Source organism: Oncorhynchus tshawytscha, linkage group LG03 (genome assembly GCF_018296145.1).
Source record: "Oncorhynchus tshawytscha isolate Ot180627B linkage group LG03, Otsh_v2.0, whole genome shotgun sequence".
Lineage (NCBI taxonomy): Eukaryota > Metazoa > Chordata > Actinopteri > Salmoniformes > Salmonidae > Oncorhynchus > Oncorhynchus tshawytscha.
The window spans coordinates 11,198,501-11,220,531 of NC_056431.1; the positions used below are offsets into that span (position 1 = coordinate 11,198,501).

Here is a 22,031-nt window from a genome sequence, read left to right on the forward strand (position 1 = left end):
GGATCTCAATAGTCTTGTTTCCTGACCTTGTCTCCTTTCCTTTGTCTGCACCAATGTTGAACTACATATAGCGTGTATCTCAATAGTCTAATGGTCTCGTTTCCTGTCCTTGTCTCCTTCCCTTTGCTCTAATGTTGAAATACCTTTCTCAATTGTCTAAATTTCCATCCTCTCCTCTCCTGTTTTCAGAAGCCACTTTAGCCTATTGTGTGATTCTCCTGGAGGTCTATCTATGGCACAGTGAGTGTTGCATGATGGGAAGCGTGAGGCCGGGAGGACGGAGTGAATGGAGTAATGGCTGTGTGAGTCACGCGTCTCCCCAACAATCTGCGGGTCAAGGTTAATGTAACCCTCTCGGCATCACCAGCCTTATTTATGTTCCATTAAACGTGTTGAACAAATTGAAAAAAGATTAAAACGTGTTTCCGGTCAAAGGTTTTAATTGTCGTTCAGGAATGTGGAAGGATGGAGGGAAAGAATTCCCCTTTGTGGGAAATACACACATCCATGTGTCTCCTCTCTGCTCATAAAGTGTGGACCACTTTACTCTATGTATTGAGTTTATAACTGTCATTACAACTGTCATTGTAACTGTCATTGTAACTGTCATTGTAACTGTCATTACAACTGTCATTGTAACTGTCATTGTAACTGTCATTACAACTGTCATTGTACCTGTCATTACAACTGTCATTGTAACTGTCATTACAACTGTCATTATAACTGTCATTGTAACTGTCATTACAACTATCATTACAACTGTCATTATAACTGTCATTGTAACTGTCATTACAACTGTCATTACAACAGTCATTACAACTGTCATTATAACTGTCATTACAACTGTCATTACAACCAAGGCCTTAAGGAGTTTTCCCTCAGGGAACACCAATCATTAGACAGACGCAACAGACACTGCACCAGAAATGTGCTGCTAACTGATGCTCTCTTCTGTAGCTGCTATGTGTTTGAAGAAGGGCGGCCATGTTGTAAGAACACAATGTGGACTCATTAAAGTTAGTTCCCTGGAACATCTGGTCGTCTGTTGCTATGCATGGCGTAGTCGGCACAATAACATCTTGTCGGAGTTCCAAACAGCTGGTGGACTTTAATTAACATTGCATGTCACCAACAACACTGATGTGACAGGTTCAATAAAACAATCTGAAAAGTTAACAAAAACAAATAAATGTGAAAGTAGGCTACAAGTTCTTTTTTGTCTATTTCTATTTTAAAATTGTTCCTGTTCACTGTAAAAACATCCCATTTTCGGGAAGATATCCTTTTAACTACAGTAACTACAGTACTTTGACCCTACTATGAAACATACAGCACTTGAGAGAAAACCAAATAAAACCTCTCCAGACCAACAGAATTCAATAGACAGTAACAGAGAAGCAAAAAGTACAACCAAAGTGATTAAAATCACTTGGAAAATCCAAATGATCACAGCGTTTATGAAAATGGCATTTCGCAAGCTACATCATCACAGCAGTACCTATTATCCCAATGCAGCCAAAGCTGAATTATCATGGCACTTAATAGAACGACAGTTAGCGGGCCTTTCTCAACAATCTGCAGTGTGGTAGTGGAGCGTATGATGGGATTGGTGCGGCTGGTGTGTGTTTTCACTCACACACATCAAATTGAAACAGATTACTGAAGGGGTCCTGGGACTCTAGAGCCAATCACTTCCACTCAACTTGACTCAGTCTCAAGTACACTTAAATGTCTCTCAGCCTAAGCAAACACACACACACACACACACACACACACACACACACACACACACGGATGGACGCACACTTGGTCGTATGTGCACACACACAAGGAGACATTCACAACACACAAAGAAATAGACTAGCAAATAAGAAATGCCTTTTTTTCAAATGCCAAATCATTCTGTCACAAATAGAATGAAATAAAACAACCCCTTTTTGATTAAAACAAGGCAATCAGCCACTCCTCTGTAAACATTTTGCTACTCTGGGGTTTTAGGCTGACCTTTCAACTAACGCAATTACAAAAAAATGTCAGGCAGATCAGGTCAAACCTCTCCCATAACAGAATTACACCCATTTGACACACAGTAAATTACAGTGCCTTGCGAAAGTATTCGGCCCCCTTGAACTTTGCGACCTTTTGCCACATTTCAGGCTTCAAACATAAAGATATAAAACTGTATTTTTTTGTGAAGAATCAACAACAAGTGGGACACAATCATGAAGTGAAATGACATTTATTGGATATTTCAAACTTTTTTAACAAATCAAAAACTGAAAAATTGGGCGTGCAAAATTATTCAGCCCCCTTAAGTTAATACTTTGTAGCGCCACCTTTTGCTGCGATTACAGCTGTAAGTCACTTGGGGTATGTCTTTATCAGTTTTGCACATCGAGAGACTGAAATTTTGTCCCATTCCTCCTTGCAAAACAGCTCGAGCTCAGTGAGGTTGGATGGAGAGCATTTGTGAACAGCAGTTTTCAGTTCTTTCCACAGATTCTCGATTGGATTCAGGTCTGGACTTTGACTTGGCCATTCTAACACCTGGATATGTTTATTTTTGAACCATTCCATTGTAGATTTTGCTTTATGTTTTGGATCATTGTCTTGTTGGAAGACAAATCTCCGTCCCAGTCTCAGGTCTTTTGCAGACTCCATCAGGTTTTCTTCCAGAATGGTCCTGTATTTGGCTCCATCCATCTTCCCATCAATTTTAACCATCTTCCCTGTCCCTGCTGAAGAAAAGCAGGCCCAAACCATGATGCTGCCACCACCATGTTTGACAGTGGGGATGGTGTGTTCAGGGTGATGGGCTGTGTTGCTTTTACGCCAAACATAACGTTTTGCATTGTTGCCAAAAAGTTCCATTATGGTTTCATCTGACCAGAGCACCTTCTTCCACATGTTTGGTGTGTCTCCCAGGTGGCTTGTGGCAAACTTTAAACGACACTTTTTATGGATATCTTTAAGAAATGGCTTTCTTCTTGCCACTCTTCCATAAAGGCCAGATTTGTGCAATATACGACTGATTGTTGTCCTATGGACAGAGTCTCCCACCTCAGCTGTAGATCTCTGCAGTTCATCCAGAGTGATCATGGGCCTCTTGGCTGCATCTCTGATCAGTCTTCTCCTTGTATGAGCTGAAAGTTTAGAGGGACGGCCAGGTCTTGGTAGATTTGCAGTGGTCTGATACTCCTTCCATTTCAATATTATCGCTTGCACAGTGCTCCTTGGGATGTTTAAAGCTTGGGAAATCTTTTTGTATCCAAATCCGGCTTTAAACTTCTTCACAACAGTATCTCGGACCTGCCTGGTGTGTTCCTTGTTCTTCATGATACTCTCTGCGCTTTTAACGGACCTCTGAGACTATCACAGTGCAGGTGCATTTATACGGAAACTTGATTACGAACAGGTGGATTGTATTTGTCATCATTAGTCATTTAGGTCAACATTGGATCATTCAGAGATCCTCACTGAACTTCTGGAGAGAGTTTGCTGCACTGAAAGTAAAGGGGCTGAATAATTTTGCACGCCCAATTTTTCAGTTTTTGATTTGTTAAAAAAGTTTGAAATATCCAATAAATGTCGTTCCACTTCATGATTGTGTCCCACTTGTTGTTGATTCTTCACAAAAAATACAGTTTTATATCTTTATGTTTGAAGCCTGAAATGTGGCAAAAGGTCGCAAAGTTCAAGGGGGCCGAATACTTTCGCAAGGCACTGTACCTTTTCCTCAGAAGAGTCATGCGGGGTACATTTCAATTATGTTTTTTGTTGTGTTGTTTTTAAAAAATATATATTGTTTTGTTCTGTCATAAAATGCAACCATAGGAATACTCGAAGGGATCCTTGCTGACAGCTATATAGAGGAAAACAGAATGATGGCTATAGAGTGGCTATTCAGTGGTGTTGGATGGAGTGGCTGGTCGTTGGGTCGTTAAACCTTCTTTGCTCTTAGGGACCACCCCTCTAGTCTACCACCTCTACGGTCGGTCGGTTGCAGTCGGAGGATGTTGTCAAGGAAACCGGGCCATAAACATAGAGCCAGGGTGATTAAACTGTCACTCTCTCCCTCCCGCCATCAATGAAGGAAGGGAGGCCGGGACTGGGGGGAATATTTATAGGAGTAACCACACTATCCCTGCACCATGGTGCATCCCAGCGTCTCCATCTCTCCCTCACTACCCAATACAACTCCAGTGTAACATGACTCCCATAACGTTGTGATGTGTGGCTCGGAATACTACCACCACAACACAGAGTGTAGATGCCATTGCCTTTGTACCATTACAAAGTTTATCTGTTAGAAGAGGGTCATTGTGGGTATTGATTTACTTGTATGCTCTCTGGTTCACGGAGAAACAGCCCAATGAGAAAGCTGTTTCCTGTTCCACTCTGGGGCAACAGCAGTAGGGCAATTGGGGTGTGAAGGAAACATGGCTTAGAATAAAGGAGTCCCTTCTGAGAGAATTACCTGGCAATATAGGGCTTATCCAATATGTTGGACAATATGTTTTCACACACATAAAAACAGGCAAAGTAAGCAGGCCTACACATTCCCCTGTTTAATAGAAGATGAATCAATCGCACTCCACACTGCCCTTTTCCACCTGGACAAAAATAACACCTATGTGAGAATGCTGTTCATTGACTACAGCTCAGGGTTCAACACCATAGTGACCACGAAGCTCATCACTAAGATAAGGACTGTGGGACTGAACACCTCCCTCTGCAACCGGATCCTGGTCTTCCTGACAGGCCGCCCCCAGGTGGTAAGGGTAGGTAGCAACATGTCAGCCACACTGATCCTCAACACAGGGGCACCTCAGGGGTGTGTACTTAGGCCCCTCCTGTACTCCCTTTTCACCCATGACTGTGTGGCCAAACATGACTCCAACACCATCATTAAGTTTGCTCACTACACAACAGTGATAGGCCTGATCACCGACAACGATGAGACAGCCTATATGGAGAAGATCAGAGAACTGGCAGTGTGGTGCTTGGACAACAACCTCTCCCTCAATGTGAGGAAGACAAAGGAGATGATCGTGGGCTAAAGGAAAAGGTGGGCCAAACAGGCCCCCATTAACACTGACGGGGCTGTAGTGGAGCCGGTCGAGAGTCTCAAGTTCCTTGGTGTCCACATCACCAACGAACTATCATGGTCTAAACACACCAACACAGTCGTGAAGATGGCACGAGACTGAAAAGATTTGTCATGGGTCCCCAGATCCTCAAAATGTTCTACAGCTGCACCATTGAGAGTATCCTAACCTGTTACATCACCGCCTGGTTTGGCTACTGCTCGGCATCTGACTGTAAGGCGCTACAGAGGGTAGTCAGTACGGTCCAGTACATCACTGGGGCCAAGCTTCCTGCCATCCAGGACCTATATAACAGGCGGTGTCAGAGGAAAGTCCATAAAATTGTCAGAGACTCCAGTCACCCAAGTCATAGACTGTTTTCTCTGCTCCCCGCCCCCTCACACACACACACACACACACACACACACACACACACACACACACACACACACACACACACACACATTTGTTTTGTACACTGCTGCTACTCACTGTTTATTATCTATGCATAGTCACTTCACCCCTACCTATATGTACAAGTGACCTATAACCTGTACCCCCGCACACTGACTTGGTACCGGTACCCCCTGTATATAGCGTCATTACTGTTATGTTATTGTGTTACTTTTTATTTGATTTTACTTTATTTGGTAAATATTTGCTTAACTCTTCTTGAACTACACAGTTGGTTAAGGGCTTGTAAGTAAACATTTCAAGGTATACACTTGTTGTATTTGATGCATGTGACAAATGAAGTATGATTTGATTTGATTGTATTACCTGAATCATTCCCAACATCCCATTCAAGTCTCCTTCCTTCTCATCCTGATATCTTCAGCCTTTGGCTCAATGAGCACATGCATTTATTCACTATCTATTGGCTCACCCTGTGTCAACCTGCTACATCCCCTAACACCTTCATTAACAGGGTGTTAAGGATCAGCCAGAATCAATCCTTCCCCAACGATGCCTATCTCACACTGAGCCCTACTGAACAAGGGCTGTAGGGAACCTGCAGGGCACACATGTCGTGGGGTAATAATAGTATTATATATACCTCACATGCAACTTGTAATAAGACTATTCAATTCGCCTATTCAAATGTATATCTGACTCCATAAAGATAATTAAATTATAGAAGCAAGCATTAGGCAATAAGTTGACTTTGACTAACAAGAATTAGTCTGAGATGTCTCTATATCAAAGGCAGATATTTAATTAACATTGTACAATGAATGGATTCACATACAAGGAATAAAGCTGAAGCTACAAGGCAATACTGATGTTAACAAAGCATGCATACTTCTAGGCATATAGATCCTAAGGTTTACTTAGAAGACAAAGCATGAACAAAGAGAAGCCTATTAGGCCAGAGGCCTAGAAGCCTAGGAAATGAGAATTGATCATACAACCTTCCTCCATGGACGGGATACAGGATACGAGAGAGAACAAAGGCATTTCATTCCATTGATAACATCTGAAGGTGTAACTCTTTCAACTCAAAACCAACCACATTGACCAATCAAACGATACCAAGTTTACAGTGTAACCTGACCACCAGGGTGTCACAGTATTTAAAGGCTTGCGTGGGGGATGACACCAATGTAAATAAGACATCATTCCTGAGTGGACCATAAAATCCCCTAGCATAGAGTAATTTAGAGTTCGCCCTGTACAGATAAACAAGTTACCACAGAGATCATACATACAGTACATGCATACATATGCTTTCAGAGTCATGGACACTATATTATTATTCACACATTTAATAGTCAGTCCTCTGGATACTGTAACAGAGAGATACATTTTGGCCCCTCAGAGGGGGAAGGGCTGACAAGTCCTCTGACATTGTCCTTTGTGCTTTCCTTGTGTTCCTGGACCATTTACCATGCAGCTCCAGGTGACAGAGAGCACAAATCGGGGCCAAGCCTACACACAAATACACACACACGCACAGACACAGTAGGGTTGAATATTTCCCCGTTATTTTACAAATGTTCCATTCCAAAAATAAATCACTTTTCTCCCTGGTAACCCGGTATTTCCCGCCAAAACCAGAAGTGTCCTTCAAAAGCATCATAAAGCATAGAAATATGTCTGGATTCGATTAGAGCATTGATCGGCATGAAAATTCAAGCCTGATGCTACCTGAGCCTGATGAGACATATATTGCATACATTTTATAAGCCATACATACAAGACCAAAAAAATCCCAAAATACGGTGCCATTATCCAATACATATATGATACAGTCTACTGCAGGTTATGGACGACAGAAAAACATAAAAGCCCATATAAATGTAGCTAGCTATATGCTCTATTGTGTAAATAAATGAAACTAGCTCCAGTAGGCTAACCTTTTTCAGTGTGGACTGTATTACTGTACTCCATTGTGTTATACTGTATTACTGTACTGCATTGTGTTATACTGTATTACTGTACTGCATTATACTGTATTATATGGACTGGAATTACACACATCGTTCAAACCATGATAAAGCAGAAGAGAACATACGATTATGGAGCATCACATGCAGCCTACTACAAAGTTACAAGTATAGTCTAGCGAATTAGATTTACATTTTGAAATATAATAGGGCCTATTTGTATAATTAGTGGGCTGACACATATTTACCTTTCATAATATTTCCCCTAAGGTTATTAGTCTACCAACTCTTTATCTCTCTTGTTGATTCATTCCTGCCTCGCTTTCAACAGCTAAATGAAATACGTTTCGTTGTCCTTATCTTCATCCTTCTGAAAACACCCTTGAATAATGCAGAAGGCTTAGATGCAGAAGGCTTAGATGCAGAAGGCTTAGATGCAGAAGGCTTTCACTTCTCTTCACGTAGATTGAATGGTTATGGGTCTGAATAAATAAATGCTATAGCCTACCATCATGTTTTCTCTCTTCTTTCAAACTACCCATGAGTTCGATTGGCTGCTGTATTTAACATTCAGCAAAAAAGAACTTACGTCCCTCTTTAAATAGTCTATTGGTATAAAAAAATGCTAAAAAAATGATGTCTAACAAGCTATTCTAGTCTAGCTTGTCTTGCGTGGGACTCCAAGAGCTAAGGAGTGTTTTTAAGGAGAGATGCCAGCGGAGAACAAGTGTTTGTGTATTGCGCAAGAGACAGAGGCTATAAATTAGAAGCGTCTTATGCATAATCCATCATTAAATAATAAAATAAATATAAGGCTAATACTGCATTGAATATATTATCTGAGAGGCTAGGACATCTATATATAGGGCAATATATCAATCTAGAACAGGATTATCTATTTTGGATAGAGTTGATGGAGAGAAGGACTGCGAGAGTGATCACACGTTCACTGATATAAAGCAATGATATTCGAGTGATAGGCTGTTTTAAAACTCTGCAGCTGCAATTATTAAAGTAATAACTTTTACAATTTAAAAACCAAGGTGACCCCGAAAGCCAGTGGACATGGGTAATTTAGACAAGCATTCAGTCTTTATATTACTGTAGCATAGACTATGCTGCAGCAAATGTAGGCCTACCTGTCACTAGAAGAAAAGTTGATAGGTCTGCATGCATTGTGAACTCCATACTGAGATGGACTGTGTGTCTCTAAGTGTTGATTCATCATGCAGAGGCCGTAGAGAAGCCAGATTTAGACATTGCATATTAATTGCAATACAATGCCTTTCTCAATATCTAAAATATGAAGTATTAGTTACAGGAGGAACATACTGAAACCTGTAAACTTTCATTTGCCCAAAAAGTTGTTTTGGACACTTCTCTGGTTTCTATTTTGTTTTGCTTGGTTGGTTGTAGTTTTTTGGGAAATAGATTTAAACTGAATTCAATTGAAAGCAAAATGGTTTAAGTAATAAAATACTGGCCAATGGAGCCCCAGTGTGTTTCTGAGAGCATGTGAAGACCTGGCAGTGTTGTCCTGAGCCTGGATACACACACGGACGCACACACATACAGACAGACATCCTGTCCTGAGGCTGGCTCCCTCCCGACCCCTGGCATATGGCACATGTACCCTGCCCGCTGAGACGTTTGCTGCCTGCTGTTATAACACTGGAACACTGGCCATCTGGGGACGAAAGGGGGGGTAGGGCTACAGGGCTACTCTACTGTACAGGACTATAATCATAGTCTATATTACAGGTGAAGGGTTTTTTGATATGGTAATTTATGATATGGTAATTTAGCAGAACAGAACTGTTGACAACGACGGACATATATTTAGTATATGTGGCACATCCGAGTACCGAACCCACAGCCCTTATGCTGCCAGGCCAGTACCATGGTCTGTCTACTGTAACTCACTAAACTGTTGGAATCACTGTCAGAAAAAGTAGGGGTGATGGAAGGTGTGAAGTACAGTACAATAAGTGATCAGTGACTGAGCCTGTTCTGTGGTCATAGACAACTGTGACTTAACCTGTTCTGTGGTCATAGACCACTGTGACTTAACCTGTTCTGTGGTCATAGACCCCTGTGATTGAACCTGTTCTGTGGTCATAGACCACTGTGACTGTGAAGGTATGAGGCAGAGAACTGCAATGAGGTGGTTCCAAGCCCGTTCTATTCATTCTATTTCTATGCTTTCTAGGCACAGTGGGTGGACAGACAGGATGTGAGCCTTGCTGTATTGTTGTCATTGATCATGAAGGTGTGAGGTACTGTAAGTGGCCAGGGGTCTTACCTGTGCTGTCATCATAGACAACTGTGACCGTCTTCCACTTGAAGAAGTGAACCAGGTCCAGAATGGCTCGGCTGAGAGAGGAGAAGTCTGGGTAGAGGCTGACGTAGAAGGAGTCCCTGTTGTCAGACACCTGGTGCTTCCATTTGGTCTGGATGTGGGGCACGCCAAGCGCGTTACAGATGGACTGGACCGCATTGGCCGACGAGCTGTGGGAGGGCCCGAAGATGGCCGCCACCCCCAGAGATAGTTGGTCGCAGGCTGGGGGAGGAGACAACGTTCAGTTAGTCCTTTATTCAGTGGTTTATTCAGTATTATATGACATGCTACTGTTAGTTCCTGAAGTCATGGATTTCCCACTCCACTGTGGCAAGCTGTCCGTTCCTATATGGTTTTGAATGACCATCATGAAGCATATTTGGAAGGAAGCCAGTGACCGTGTAAAATGTATGAGCAAGATCTATACACAGTAGGCCTGCATAATATATGAAACGATTGGCAACACTTTGTAACAACAACATTCTGCATTCAAATGACTTAATTTGATGAAAGGAGAAAACACTTTAATCACAGAAAAAGGATGTAATGGCCAGTAATCGATAAGACCCTTTGGATGCGTATGAAAAGCACCCTTTTCCCTATAGTGTTCTACTTTTGAACAGACCCTTATGGGGTTGCCCTATGGACGCTGGACAAAAGTAGTGCACTTTATCGGGAAAAGTCTGCCGTTTTAGATTCAACCTTTGAGATGTCAGGCCTAATGCAACCCAGTAAAACTATAGATTATAGCAGTTTATAAACCTGTCTCCAGGGAGACAACCAGCTCTGTGAATTAGTATTACTGCTGAGTCCTTAGCAGAAACCAATCAATTGTCTTGGTTTACGTTTCATCTGCACAGACAACGGATGCATTCCAAATAGCAACCTATTCCTATATAGGGCACTACTTTTGACCAGATTCCTATGGGGCAGCCCGATGGGCCCTAATCAAAAGTAGTGCACTATAAAGCCTAAAGGGAATAGGTTGCCATTTGGGATGCGACCATTCCTCTTTCTGCGCCTGATTATAATTGTCCCAATCCAACCAATGAACTACGCATGAGCCCACATTCCCTGGGTGGGTGGGAACGCACTAACAACGCTAAATAAGATAGGAGAGTCACACAAATAGCAAGCAAACATATTTTTATATTTTAACACTTGAATATTGAATATCTATGAATATTGTTCCAGGAGACCAGCACCAGTCATGAATCTGGGTGTGAATGCAGCTTTCTGAATTGTATTCATAATACTTGACCTTTTCTGGAGGCTTCGAAGCTGTCGTAGATGTTTATCCGTTGGATGTCGTATGTTAGCGTTGTGTTTGGCAGTAGGGTTCTGTTCCTGTTGATTGTATTTAAAGCAAATTTAAAGGCTAGTTCCTCAGCACCTGACGGCCCCGACTCAATGGACTCGAATATTCCTCCTGAAAACAAACAGAGACAAGAGACAGTTGGTTAGTACAGTAATTGAACAAAGTGGTTGATGAAATCACATTTAATGTTGAGAGGATTGTTCTTGACTCATTACATTTACACTTGTGTGTGATTATCCTGTTCTGTCTTTTACTCATAATTATACAATTTCCTAATTTAAATAGAAAGGTTAATCAAATACAATTCACAAGATATAGAAAAGATATTGAAAATATAATTCCATCAAGTCCATCGAGACCTTACTATTCACAATAAAATGAGTCAGATATTTTGCACATCACATCAGCTGGGGATACTTGTTTACTCAGGCTATGAGGGTACTTTTAACACTGACACATGACTGAAGCGAAAGCTTTCAGACACGTTAAGGCTTGGACAGTTTCCAACAGGAATCTGATCCAGGGGGATGTACTACTGTAAGAGAAACTCCTGTAATGTACTGTAGAGTGATGCACTCTCTTCAGAAAGACTGGAGTGGAAAGTGTGTTTAAAAGTGCTGGCTGCATAGCCAACGGCCCTCCAGTGAATTCATCTGACAGCCAACAGATGAATGGCTGCCGGAGAGGCTTGTGAGGGGAGGGGGTGGAACTCTTAGATCAATGTGCCCTGATTGGCCGGCGGATCAATCAATCAAGCCCTTGGGGAGCGCTGGAGCACAGAGGTGGGAGATTGAAATGTTTTGTTTGGGTTAGCCCCTGGCCTGCCCCGTTGGCTCACAGTCTATCGGTCTGTCGGTCTGTCTGTCTGCCAGAGGAAGCTGTCAGTAGATTCTATGGTTTATTTCCTCCTACTGTAAAACTCCAAAAGCAGCAACTAAACAGAGGACCAGGACACTTGCAGAAGCAGCAACAAGACACAAGTCAGGAAAAGTTTCTCTCCTCTCTCTCATTAGTATTCCTCTCGTGGGAGAGCTCTACTTTGCATGCCATAATGAGTTGGAGGGAATTAATAAGCATCAGTTAATCGGGATGTACTATAATTGGAAGCCTGAGCTTTCGGAATCGGTCCGTTCACATGAGAGATGCACCGTTTCTTGCTGAGAAGAGAATGTCTCTGTGGCTCAATTGAAAGAAAGAGGAGAGAGGAGAAGTGAGTGAATGACTAAATGACTGACCAACCATGTGAATGTGAAAGAAGAAGATGAATCAGACTGAACAGATTCATGTGAAGACGTGACAGAGGGAGTAGGTGATGAATATGTGTAATGTGTAACTCCTTTGTACTACAGGTTACGATAAGTGTGCATTCACATGAAAAATGTGAGCAATGTAGAAAGCAGATTGAACTGAAGGTCAATGTATGAGTACCATACATACAGTACTGATGAATTGAATGAAGTGGTACAGGTATGGTATAGGTGGGTGAAAGGTTAACGCAATGACGTTAAATATTAATAGTATAATACGATTACAAGGGATAATGAGTGTATGCATAGGTACAGGTCTATGTGTAGTGTGAATATGACAATGAGGAAGCAAGTCTAAATGAGATTGTGGGGATGAATGTAAGAGGGTGTGGTTAGCAGTGAAGGGGTAGTTAGGAGAACAGGCGGGGCTAACATTAAGTAAGGCCTATGTAAAAAAAAATTAAAAAGACTGCCCCATTTTCACACACAAAAATCATGTAGTGTATCTTTAGAGGGCTTTCATTGAATTTTGACATCCAGATAATAACAGTGACATATTGAGTTCCACCCAGCGAGTAGCTTGTCCCCCCTGCTGACTGGTGGCTTGTAAGATTCTTTGATTTGATACTATAAGCCCATAGATCCCCAGAGATTACAGCAGAGATCTGATATCCACCACAGAGGTGACAGCTCTCATAATACCTGACGAAGAGGAAATAAGCGCAACATCACCATAATGTTGATCCCCAAAACACACAAGCCAGAGGTCATAAAGGGTCATGGGCTTTGAGACACCGTTGGAGACAGGGACACAAGCATAGAGTGGGAGGTTGAGGGGATATCTGAGGCTGGTGTGTGTGTGTGTGTCTAGGTATTGAACCAAGAGGGATATCCCCCGGCGCACGTTCAGCACAGATCCCAGAACAGCAATCAGTCAGGAGAGAATCACATCAATCAACACTTCATCAATCTGGGGAAATTACATTAACAGACACAAACTGACCACAGCAGAGCACTCACCACTACATGACTACTTTGACCAATCATAGAGAGTTTACAGAGCCGTGTCGCCCGACCAAGCCAAACAGATCCTCTTCAGCTCTGTACCAGAACAGATCCCAAAACAAAACCTCAAGCTATAGTTTGTCACAAAAAACATGTACCACGGTTTGAGTCGCCACAAATGAAGGCTGTATCCTGCTGCTGTTGGCACTATGCTATTGTAGACCTTCACTACCGGTCAAAAGTTTTAGAACAGAGTTTTAGAACTCATTTTAGAACTCATTTCAATTAACAGATGTGCCTTGTTAAAAGTTCATTTGTGGAATTTCTTTCCTTCTTAATGCATTTGAGGCAATCAGTTGTGTTGTGACAAGGTAGTGGTGGTATACAGAAGATAGACCTATTTGGTAAAAGACCAAGTCCATATTATGGCAAGAACAGCTCAAATAAGCAAAGAGAAATGACAGTCCATCATTACTTTAAGACATGAAGGTCAGTCAATCTGGAACATTTCATGAACTTGGAAAGTTTCTTCATGTCCAGTCCCAAAATGTGAGATTTTTGTTCTCAACCGCCGTGTCTTTGTGAGACGCGTGTGACTGAACGAATATTCTCCATATGTGTTGTTTCAACCATGAAAGCATGGAGGAGGAGGTGTTAGGGTGCTTTGCTGGTGACACTGTCTGTGATTCTTTTAGAATTCAAAGCACACTTAACTACCATGACTACCACAGCATTCTGCAGCGATATGGAATCCCATCTGGTTTTGTGCTTAGTGGGACTATCATTTGTTTTTCAACAGGACAATAACCCAACACACCTCCAGGCTGTGTAAGGGCTATTTTACCAATAAGGACAGTGGAGTGCTGCATCAGATGACCTGGCCTCCACCATCCCCTGACCTCAACCAAATTGAGATGATTTGGGATGAGTCGTACCACAGAGTGAAGGAATAGCAGCCATCAGCATATGTAGGAACTCCTTCAAGACTGTTGAAAAAGCATTCCAGGTGAAGCTGGTTGAGAGAATGCCAAGAGTGTGCAAAGCTGTCATCAAGGCTAAGGGTGGCTATTTGAAGAATCTCAAATCTAAAATATATTTTGATTTGTTTAACACTTTTTTGGTTACTACATGATTCCATGTGTGTTATTTCATAGTTTTTATGTCTTAACTATTATTCAACAATGTATAAAAGTGTAAAAAGTAAGAAAAATCCTTGAGCAGGTGTTCTAAAACTTTTGACCGGTAGTGTACCTATGATAACTCTGGAGCCAAGTATGTACCAAGTATCTAAGAGTGCTTATTCAAGATCAGTTTAGGCAGTTTAGGCTAGATCACAATCAATAAAATATATGTCTGGGGTGACCTGATCCTAGATCAGCACTCCTACTCTGAGACACTTGATATATACGGCCCCTGGTCTAGACACTGGAGGATCAGTGTGGGTACTGGAGAATGGATCAGTGTGGGCACTGGAGAATGGATCAGTGTGGGCACTGGAGAATGCCCTTTCCCTCTCAGCTGGTGACATGTGTTCTGTGATCAGACTACTGGGTCTTCCTCAGCCCATACATCCATCAAAACCCATCACTACTAACATCCCTAATTAATGATCAATGGGGTCTTCAGCATCCCTGAATTATTAATCCAACAAGGATACCAGCGCCGCGATCAATGTCATCACATCATCCACATCTTTCTGTGCCAAGAAGGGAGTGTATAGCCTCATTTAAATCTCAGTAAGCATGTTTGGCCACATCATAAGGCAGCATACTGACAGACATGTGGACAAAGGATAATTCATCCTTCTCTTGCTGCAATATGAGCGGGATCGATTTGGAGGTGGAGGGTCCATTATGGTCTGGGGCAGTGTGTCACAGCATCATCAGACTGAGCTTGTTGTCATTGCAGGCAATCTCAACGCTGTGTATTACAGGGAAGACATTCTCCTCTCTCATGTGGTACCCTTCCTGCAGGCTCATCCTGACATGACCCTCCAGCATGACAATGCCAACAGCCATGCTACTCGTTCTGTGAGTGATTTCCTGCAAGACAGGAATGTCAGTGCCCGGATCTCAATCCCATTGAGCATGTTTGGGACCTGTTGGATCGGGGGGTGAGGGCTAGGGCCTCTCTTCCCAGAAATGTCCGGGAACTTTCAGGTGCCTTGGTGGAAGAGTGGGGTAACATCTCACAACAAGAACTGGCAAATCTGGTGCAGTCCATGAGGAGGAGATGCACTGCAGTACTTAATGCAGCTGGTGGCCACATCAGATACAGACGGTTACTTTTGATTTTGACCTCTCCTTTGTTCAGGGACACATTATTCTATTTCTGTTAGTCAGAGGTCTGTGGAACTTGTTCAGTTTATGTCTCAATTGTTGAATCTTGTTATGTTTATACAAATATTTACATATGTTAAGTTTGCTGAAAATGAGGTGAGGACATTTATTTCAGAATTCTTACTTCAGAATCAGTCTGCACCAGTGGAGTCTGGAGGCTTTTAGGAGGAGCTAAAGGATGACACACTCATTGTAATGGCTGGAATGGATTAAATGGAATGGTATCAAACACATCAAGCATGTGAAAACCACTTTTAACTCTGTTCCATTAATTCCATTCCAGCCATTACAATGAGCCTGTCCTCCTATTGCTCCTCCCACCAGTCTCCTCTGGTCTGCACCTTGTTTGTTTCCTTTAGAAGAGATGCATCAGCATCAACTCCTGTAGACTAAGTCAATCATATCTTTGGGCCAAACTGATACTACTTTGGAATGTCAATATACAGTTTACTGAACAGAAATATAAACGCAACAGGCAACAATTCAAAGATTTTACGGAGTTACATTTTATATAAGGAAATAAATCAATTGAAATACATTCATTAGGCCCTAATCTATGGATTTCACATGACTGGGAATACAGATATGCATTGAAAAAAAGGTAGATCAGAAAACCAGTCAGTATCTGGTGTGACCATTTGCCTCATGCAGCACAGCACATCTCCTTCATAGAGTTGATCAGGCTGTTGATTGTGGAATGTTGTCCCCCTCCTCTTCAACCGCTGTTAGAAGTTGCTGGATATAGGAGGGAAATGGAACACACTGTCGTACACGCCGATCCAGAGCATCCCAAACGTGCTCAATGTCTAGTGAGTGGAAGAACTGGGCCATGGAAAAACTGGGACATTTTCAGCTTCCAGGAATTGTGTATAGATCCTTGCAACATGGGACCATGCATTATCATGCTGAAACATGAGGTGATGGTGGCTGATGAATGCCACAGCAATGGAATCTCATCATGGTATCTCTGTGCATTAAAATTGCCATAGATAAAATGTAATTGTGTTGGTTGTCCGTAGCTTATGCCTGCCCATACCATAACCCCACCGCCACCATGGGACACTCGCTGACATCAGCAAACCACTCACCCACACAACGCGATACACGTGGTCTGCAGCTGTGTGGCCGGTTGGACACCCCACTAAATTCTCTAAAAGGACGTTGGGCAACAGCTCTGGTGGACATTCCAGCAGTCAGCATGCCAATTGCACGTTCCCTCTGTGGCATTGTGTTGTGTAACTAAACTGCACATTTTACAGTGGCCCTTTTTTGTCCCTAGCATTGTGTTGTGCGCCTGTGTATTGATCATGTAGTTTAATCAGCTTCTTAATATGCCACACCTGTCAGGTGGATGCATTATTTTGGCAAAGGATAAATGCTTACTAACAGGAATGTAAACAAATTTGTGCACACAATTTGAGAGAAACAAGCTTTTTTGTCCATTTGGAACATTTCTGGGACCACTTTAAATGTTGCATTTATATTTTGTTCAGTGTATAATCAACGGGCTCGGTCAAAGCCAGCCATCTCCTGCAGCCTAAGCTAACGTAGCGGATGTAAAATAAACCCCTGAGACGGGTCCCCACATCAGGTTTTCAGGGGAAAGGGAAGCTAGGTTGAAGATAATGGAGCCCTGAAAACTGGATGTTTACGGTTTTCTGAGAACCCCGCTGAGTGTGCCTGCAGCCAAATATAATTATGACAAAGGCACAGGCTGTGTAGAGGGATAAGATAGATAGTGCTTATTGTGCAAGTTTAGGGTGACCAGAATGTTAAATTGACACAAACAAAAAGTTTCTATAATAATGAGTGCATTAGCATTGTGATACGAAATAAGTCTAGACCTGATTGCCTGAGTCTCACTGAATGCCTAGAATAGACCTCAATCACACTCACTAAATGAGTCTGACATGGCACACTAATCCCTATACCAACACCCTATTTACATAGGTCTCTGATAAAAAGTACTATACTAGATAGGGGATAGGGTGCCATAGAATTTCAGTTTTGATACTCTTCTGTACCAAAGCTTGTTTGTTTATCACTTTTTCCTATAAAAGCTCAGCTTTGTCCAGTTGAGGATAGAATGAATAGCAAATCAAATCAAATCAAAATGTATTTGTCACATACACATGGTTAGCAGATGTTAATGCGAGTGTAGCGAAATGCTTGTGCTTCTAGTTCCGACAATGCAGTAATAACCAACAAGTAATCTAGCTAACAATTCCAAAACTACTACCTTATAGACACAAGTGTAAGGGGATAAAGAATATGTACATAAAGATATATGAATGAGTGATGGTACAGAGCGGCATAGGCAAGATACAGTAGATGGTATTGAGTACAGTATATACATATGAGATGAGTATGTAAACAAAGTGGCATAGTTAAAGTGGCTAGTGATACATGTATTACATAAAGATGCAGTAGATGATATAGAGTACAGTATATACGTATACATATGAGATTAATAATGTAGGGTATGTAAACGTTACATTAGGTAGAATTGTTTAAAGTGGCTAGTGATATATTTTACATAACTTCCCATCAATTCCCATTATTAAAGTGGCTGGAGTTGAGTCAGTGTGTTGGCAGCAGCCAATCAATGTTAGGTGTGGCTGTTTAACAGTCTGATGGCCTTGAGATAGAAGCTGTTTTTCAGTCTCTCGGTCCCAGCTTTGATGCACCTGTACTGACCTCGCCTTCTGGATGATAGCGGGGTGAACAGGCAGTGGCTCGGGTGGTTGTTGTCCTTGATGAACTTTATGGCCTTCCTGTGACATTGGGTGGTGTAGGTGTCCTGGAGGGCAGGTAGTTTTCCCCCGGTGATGCGTTGTGCAGACCTCACTACCCTCTGGAGAGCCTTACGGTTGTGGGCGGAGCAGTTTCCATACCAGGCGGTGATACAGCCCGACAGGATGCTCTCGATTGTGCATCTGTAGAAGTTTGTGAGTGCTTTTGGTGACAAGCCGAATTTCTTCAGCCTCCTGAGGTTGAAGAGGCGCTGCTGCACCTTCTTCATGATGCTGTCTGTGTGGGTGGACCAATTCAGTTTGTCTGTGATGTGTACGCCGAGGAACTTAAAACTTACTACCCTCTCCACTACTGTTCCATCGATGTGGATAGGGGGGTGTTCCCTCTACTGTTTCCTGAAGTCCACAATCATCTCCTTAGTTTTGTTGATGTTGAGTGTGAGGTTATTTTCCTGACACCACACTCCGAGGGCCCTCACCTCCTCCCTGTAGGCCGTCTCGTCGTTGTTGGTAATCAAGCCTACCACTGTTGTGTCGTCCGCAAACGTGATGATTGAGTTGGAGGCGTGCGTGGCCACACAGTCGTGGGTGAACAGGGAGTACAGGAGAGGGCTCAGAACGCACCCTTGTGGGGCCCCAGTGTTGAGGATCAGCGGGGTGGAGATGTTGTTGCCTACCCTCACCACCTGGGGGTGGCCCGTCAGGAAGTCCAGTACCCAGTTGCACAGGGCGGGGTCGAGACCCAGGGTCTCAAGCTTGATGGCGAGCTTGGAGGGCACTATGGTGTTAAATGCTGAGCTGTAGTCGATGAACAGCATTCTCACATAGGTATTCCTCTTGTCCAGATGGGTTAGGGCAGTGTGCAGTGTGGTTGAGATTGCATCGTCTGTGGACCTATTTGGGCGGTAAGCAAATTGGAGTGGGTCTAGGGTGTCAGGTAGGGTGGAGGTGATATGGTCCTTGACTAGTCTCTCAAAGCACTTCATGATGACAGAAGTGAGTGCTACGGAGCGGTAGTTGTTTAGCTCAGTTACCTTAGCTTTCTTGGGAACAGGAACAATGGTGGCCCTCTTGAAGCATGTGGGAACAACAGACTGGGATAGGGATTTATTGAATATGTCCGTAAACACACCAGCCAGCTGGTCTGCGCATGCTCTGAGGGCGCGGCTGGGGATGCCGTCTGGGCCTGCAGCCTTGCGAGGGTTAACACGTTTAAATGTTTTCCTCACGTCGGCTGCAGTGAAGGAGAGTCCGCATGTTTTGGTTGCAGGCCGTGTCAGTGGCACTGTATTGTCCTCAAAGCGGGCAAAAAAGTTATTTAGTCTGCCTGGGAGCAAGACATCCTGGTCCGTGACGGGGCTGGTTTTCTTTTTGTAATCCGTGATTGACTGTAGACCCTGTCACATACCTCTTGTGTCTGAGCCATTGAATTGAGATTCTACTTTGTCTCTATACTGACGCTTAGCTTGTTTGATTGCCTTGCGGAGGGAATAGCTACACTGTTTGTATTCGGTCATGTTTCCGGTCACCTTGCCCTGATTAAAAGCAGTGGTTCTCACTTTCAGTTTCACGCGAATGCTGCCATCAATCCACGGTTTCTGGTTTGGGAATGTTTTAATTGTTGCTATGGGGACGACATCTTCAACGCACGTTCTAATGAACTCCCTCACCGAATCAGCGTATTCGTCAATGTTGTTGTTTGATGCAATACGAAACATATCCCAGTCCACGTGATGGAAGCAGTCTTGGAGTGTGGAATCAGATTGGTCGGACCAGCATTGAACAGACCTCAGCGCGGGAGCTTCTTGTTTTAGTTTCTGTCTGTAGGCAGGGATCAACAAAATGGAGTCGTGGTCAGCTTTTCCGAAAGGAGAGCGGGGCAGGGCCTTATACATCACCATCAGTACATTAGTTTTAATCAGAATTTAATTTCCCTTCGTTTGGTTGAACTCGTGAAAATAAACTACACACTTCATTTTAAAGTAGTCTGTTTTCTTTTTTAATACCTTGTGCCGGTCTGAAATCAATTGCTACACTTGCTGCTATCTTGGCAAGCATGTGTGTTCTTGTCGGGCTGCAGAGAGGAGCGGAGAGCCGGAGAGGCTATCTTTGATGAATGTGCTCAGTAATCCAGTCAATTGGTCGCATTAATAATGTTTGGTTTGCTAAAATAGCGACTGTAGCCGCCCAACGCTAGCTGCTTCTGGGCTGTGGGGCCCTGCACACATTGGGCTGTGGGGCCCTGCACACATTGGGCTGTGGGGCCCTGCACAAATTGGGCTGTGGGGCCAGGCAGGGGGAATTCAAATATGTGTGTGTGTGTGTGTGTGTGTGTGTGTGTGTGTGTGTGTGTGTGTGTGTACGTTGTGTTTCTGACTCACGTTGATGTTATCACAAGTTGCAACACTGGACTTTTTACAGCTTAGCAAATGTGCTCATGAATGATAACAAAAAGTGTTCTGGCAAATATGCAGAACTACCCACAGTGCAACAGTCGTGGCTTCTAACAGTAAATGACTGCATTGCAAATTGCCAACATACTCATCCTGCTGAGTTGAAAGGGTATAAGAAGTAAAAGGGTAGAGTAACACCTGGATCTGATTCCCATTACTGGTTTACCAAGAGGAGAACGTTAAACGTCAAGATGGTCTCTGTCCTTTCCTCTAACCTCCTCCTGTCAGTGAGTTGCTGTGCCAATGTGTCTTTCAGCCTGATCCCTCTCAGTGACTTGAATAGAGATCCGGTCTAATCCTCACACGCAACTGCACACACACACACAAACCAGGAAACGCCTAATGCCTCGCTCTTCTCAGACTGGTCATGACAGGCCAACCAGAGTAAAGATGAAAAATCATCTATCTCAATTTCCTCTCAGAGAAAAAACACAGATGGGAAATTAATAGGAAATCCAGCTTCAGCTCGTTGCTTGTTTTGGTGGAGTGAAAATTATTTATGCGTAAAAATAAGGTAGACCACTATAACCACCCTCACACACACTCAGACGCACACACACACACACTCTCTCCGATGTTGACAGTTTGATGGCGGCCAGTGTCAGAATAGCAGTGCAGCAGAACGAGAAGTGTAGCATGACGCGCTCCCAGAGCATGTTCCATCTTTATCACAGCTGGGGTGTAACAGACAGAGACGGAGGGAGGGGAGGAGAGGAGAGGGAGGGAGGGAGGGAGGGAGGGAGGGAGGGAGGAGGGAGGGAGGGAGGGAGGGAGGGAGGGAGGGAGGGAGGGAGGGGGTGAGGGAGGGAGGGAGGGGAGGGGGAGGGAGGGAGGGAGGGAGGGAGGGAGGGAGGGAGGGAGGGAGGGAGGGAGGGAGGGAGGGGGGGAGGGGGTGAGGGAGAGCCTGTGGAACTGAACTGTCTCACACACCTGGGATAGTTACACTGCAAAGGAAACATTTGATTATATTCAGGCATAAATGTAGATCTTGTTGTAAAACTATACATTTAAGAAATATATCCTTACAGAAGAAGAGGGAACAATAATTTCACGAGGAGAGGGACTGCTGGCATTTTAAAATGCCTGTACAACGACTGTGCCCTA

General features: G+C 43.3%; 1 protein-coding gene across 3 annotated transcripts in view; it reads right to left on the minus strand.

Annotated features, from left to right (window-relative positions):
- LOC112245008 (glutamate receptor ionotropic, kainate 2) overlaps positions 1-22,031 on the minus strand; it is a 230,188-nt gene that overhangs the window by 140,881 nt on the left and 67,276 nt on the right. For all 3 annotated transcript variants that reach the window (XM_042309814.1, XM_042309807.1, XM_042309811.1), the window contains 2 exons: positions 11,074-11,241; positions 9,777-10,034 (listed from right to left, as the gene is read on the minus strand). In XM_042309814.1, the coding sequence (XP_042165748.1) occupies positions 9,777-10,034; positions 11,074-11,241 (426 nt within the window). The remainder of the gene's footprint in view (positions 1-9,776; positions 10,035-11,073; positions 11,242-22,031) is intronic.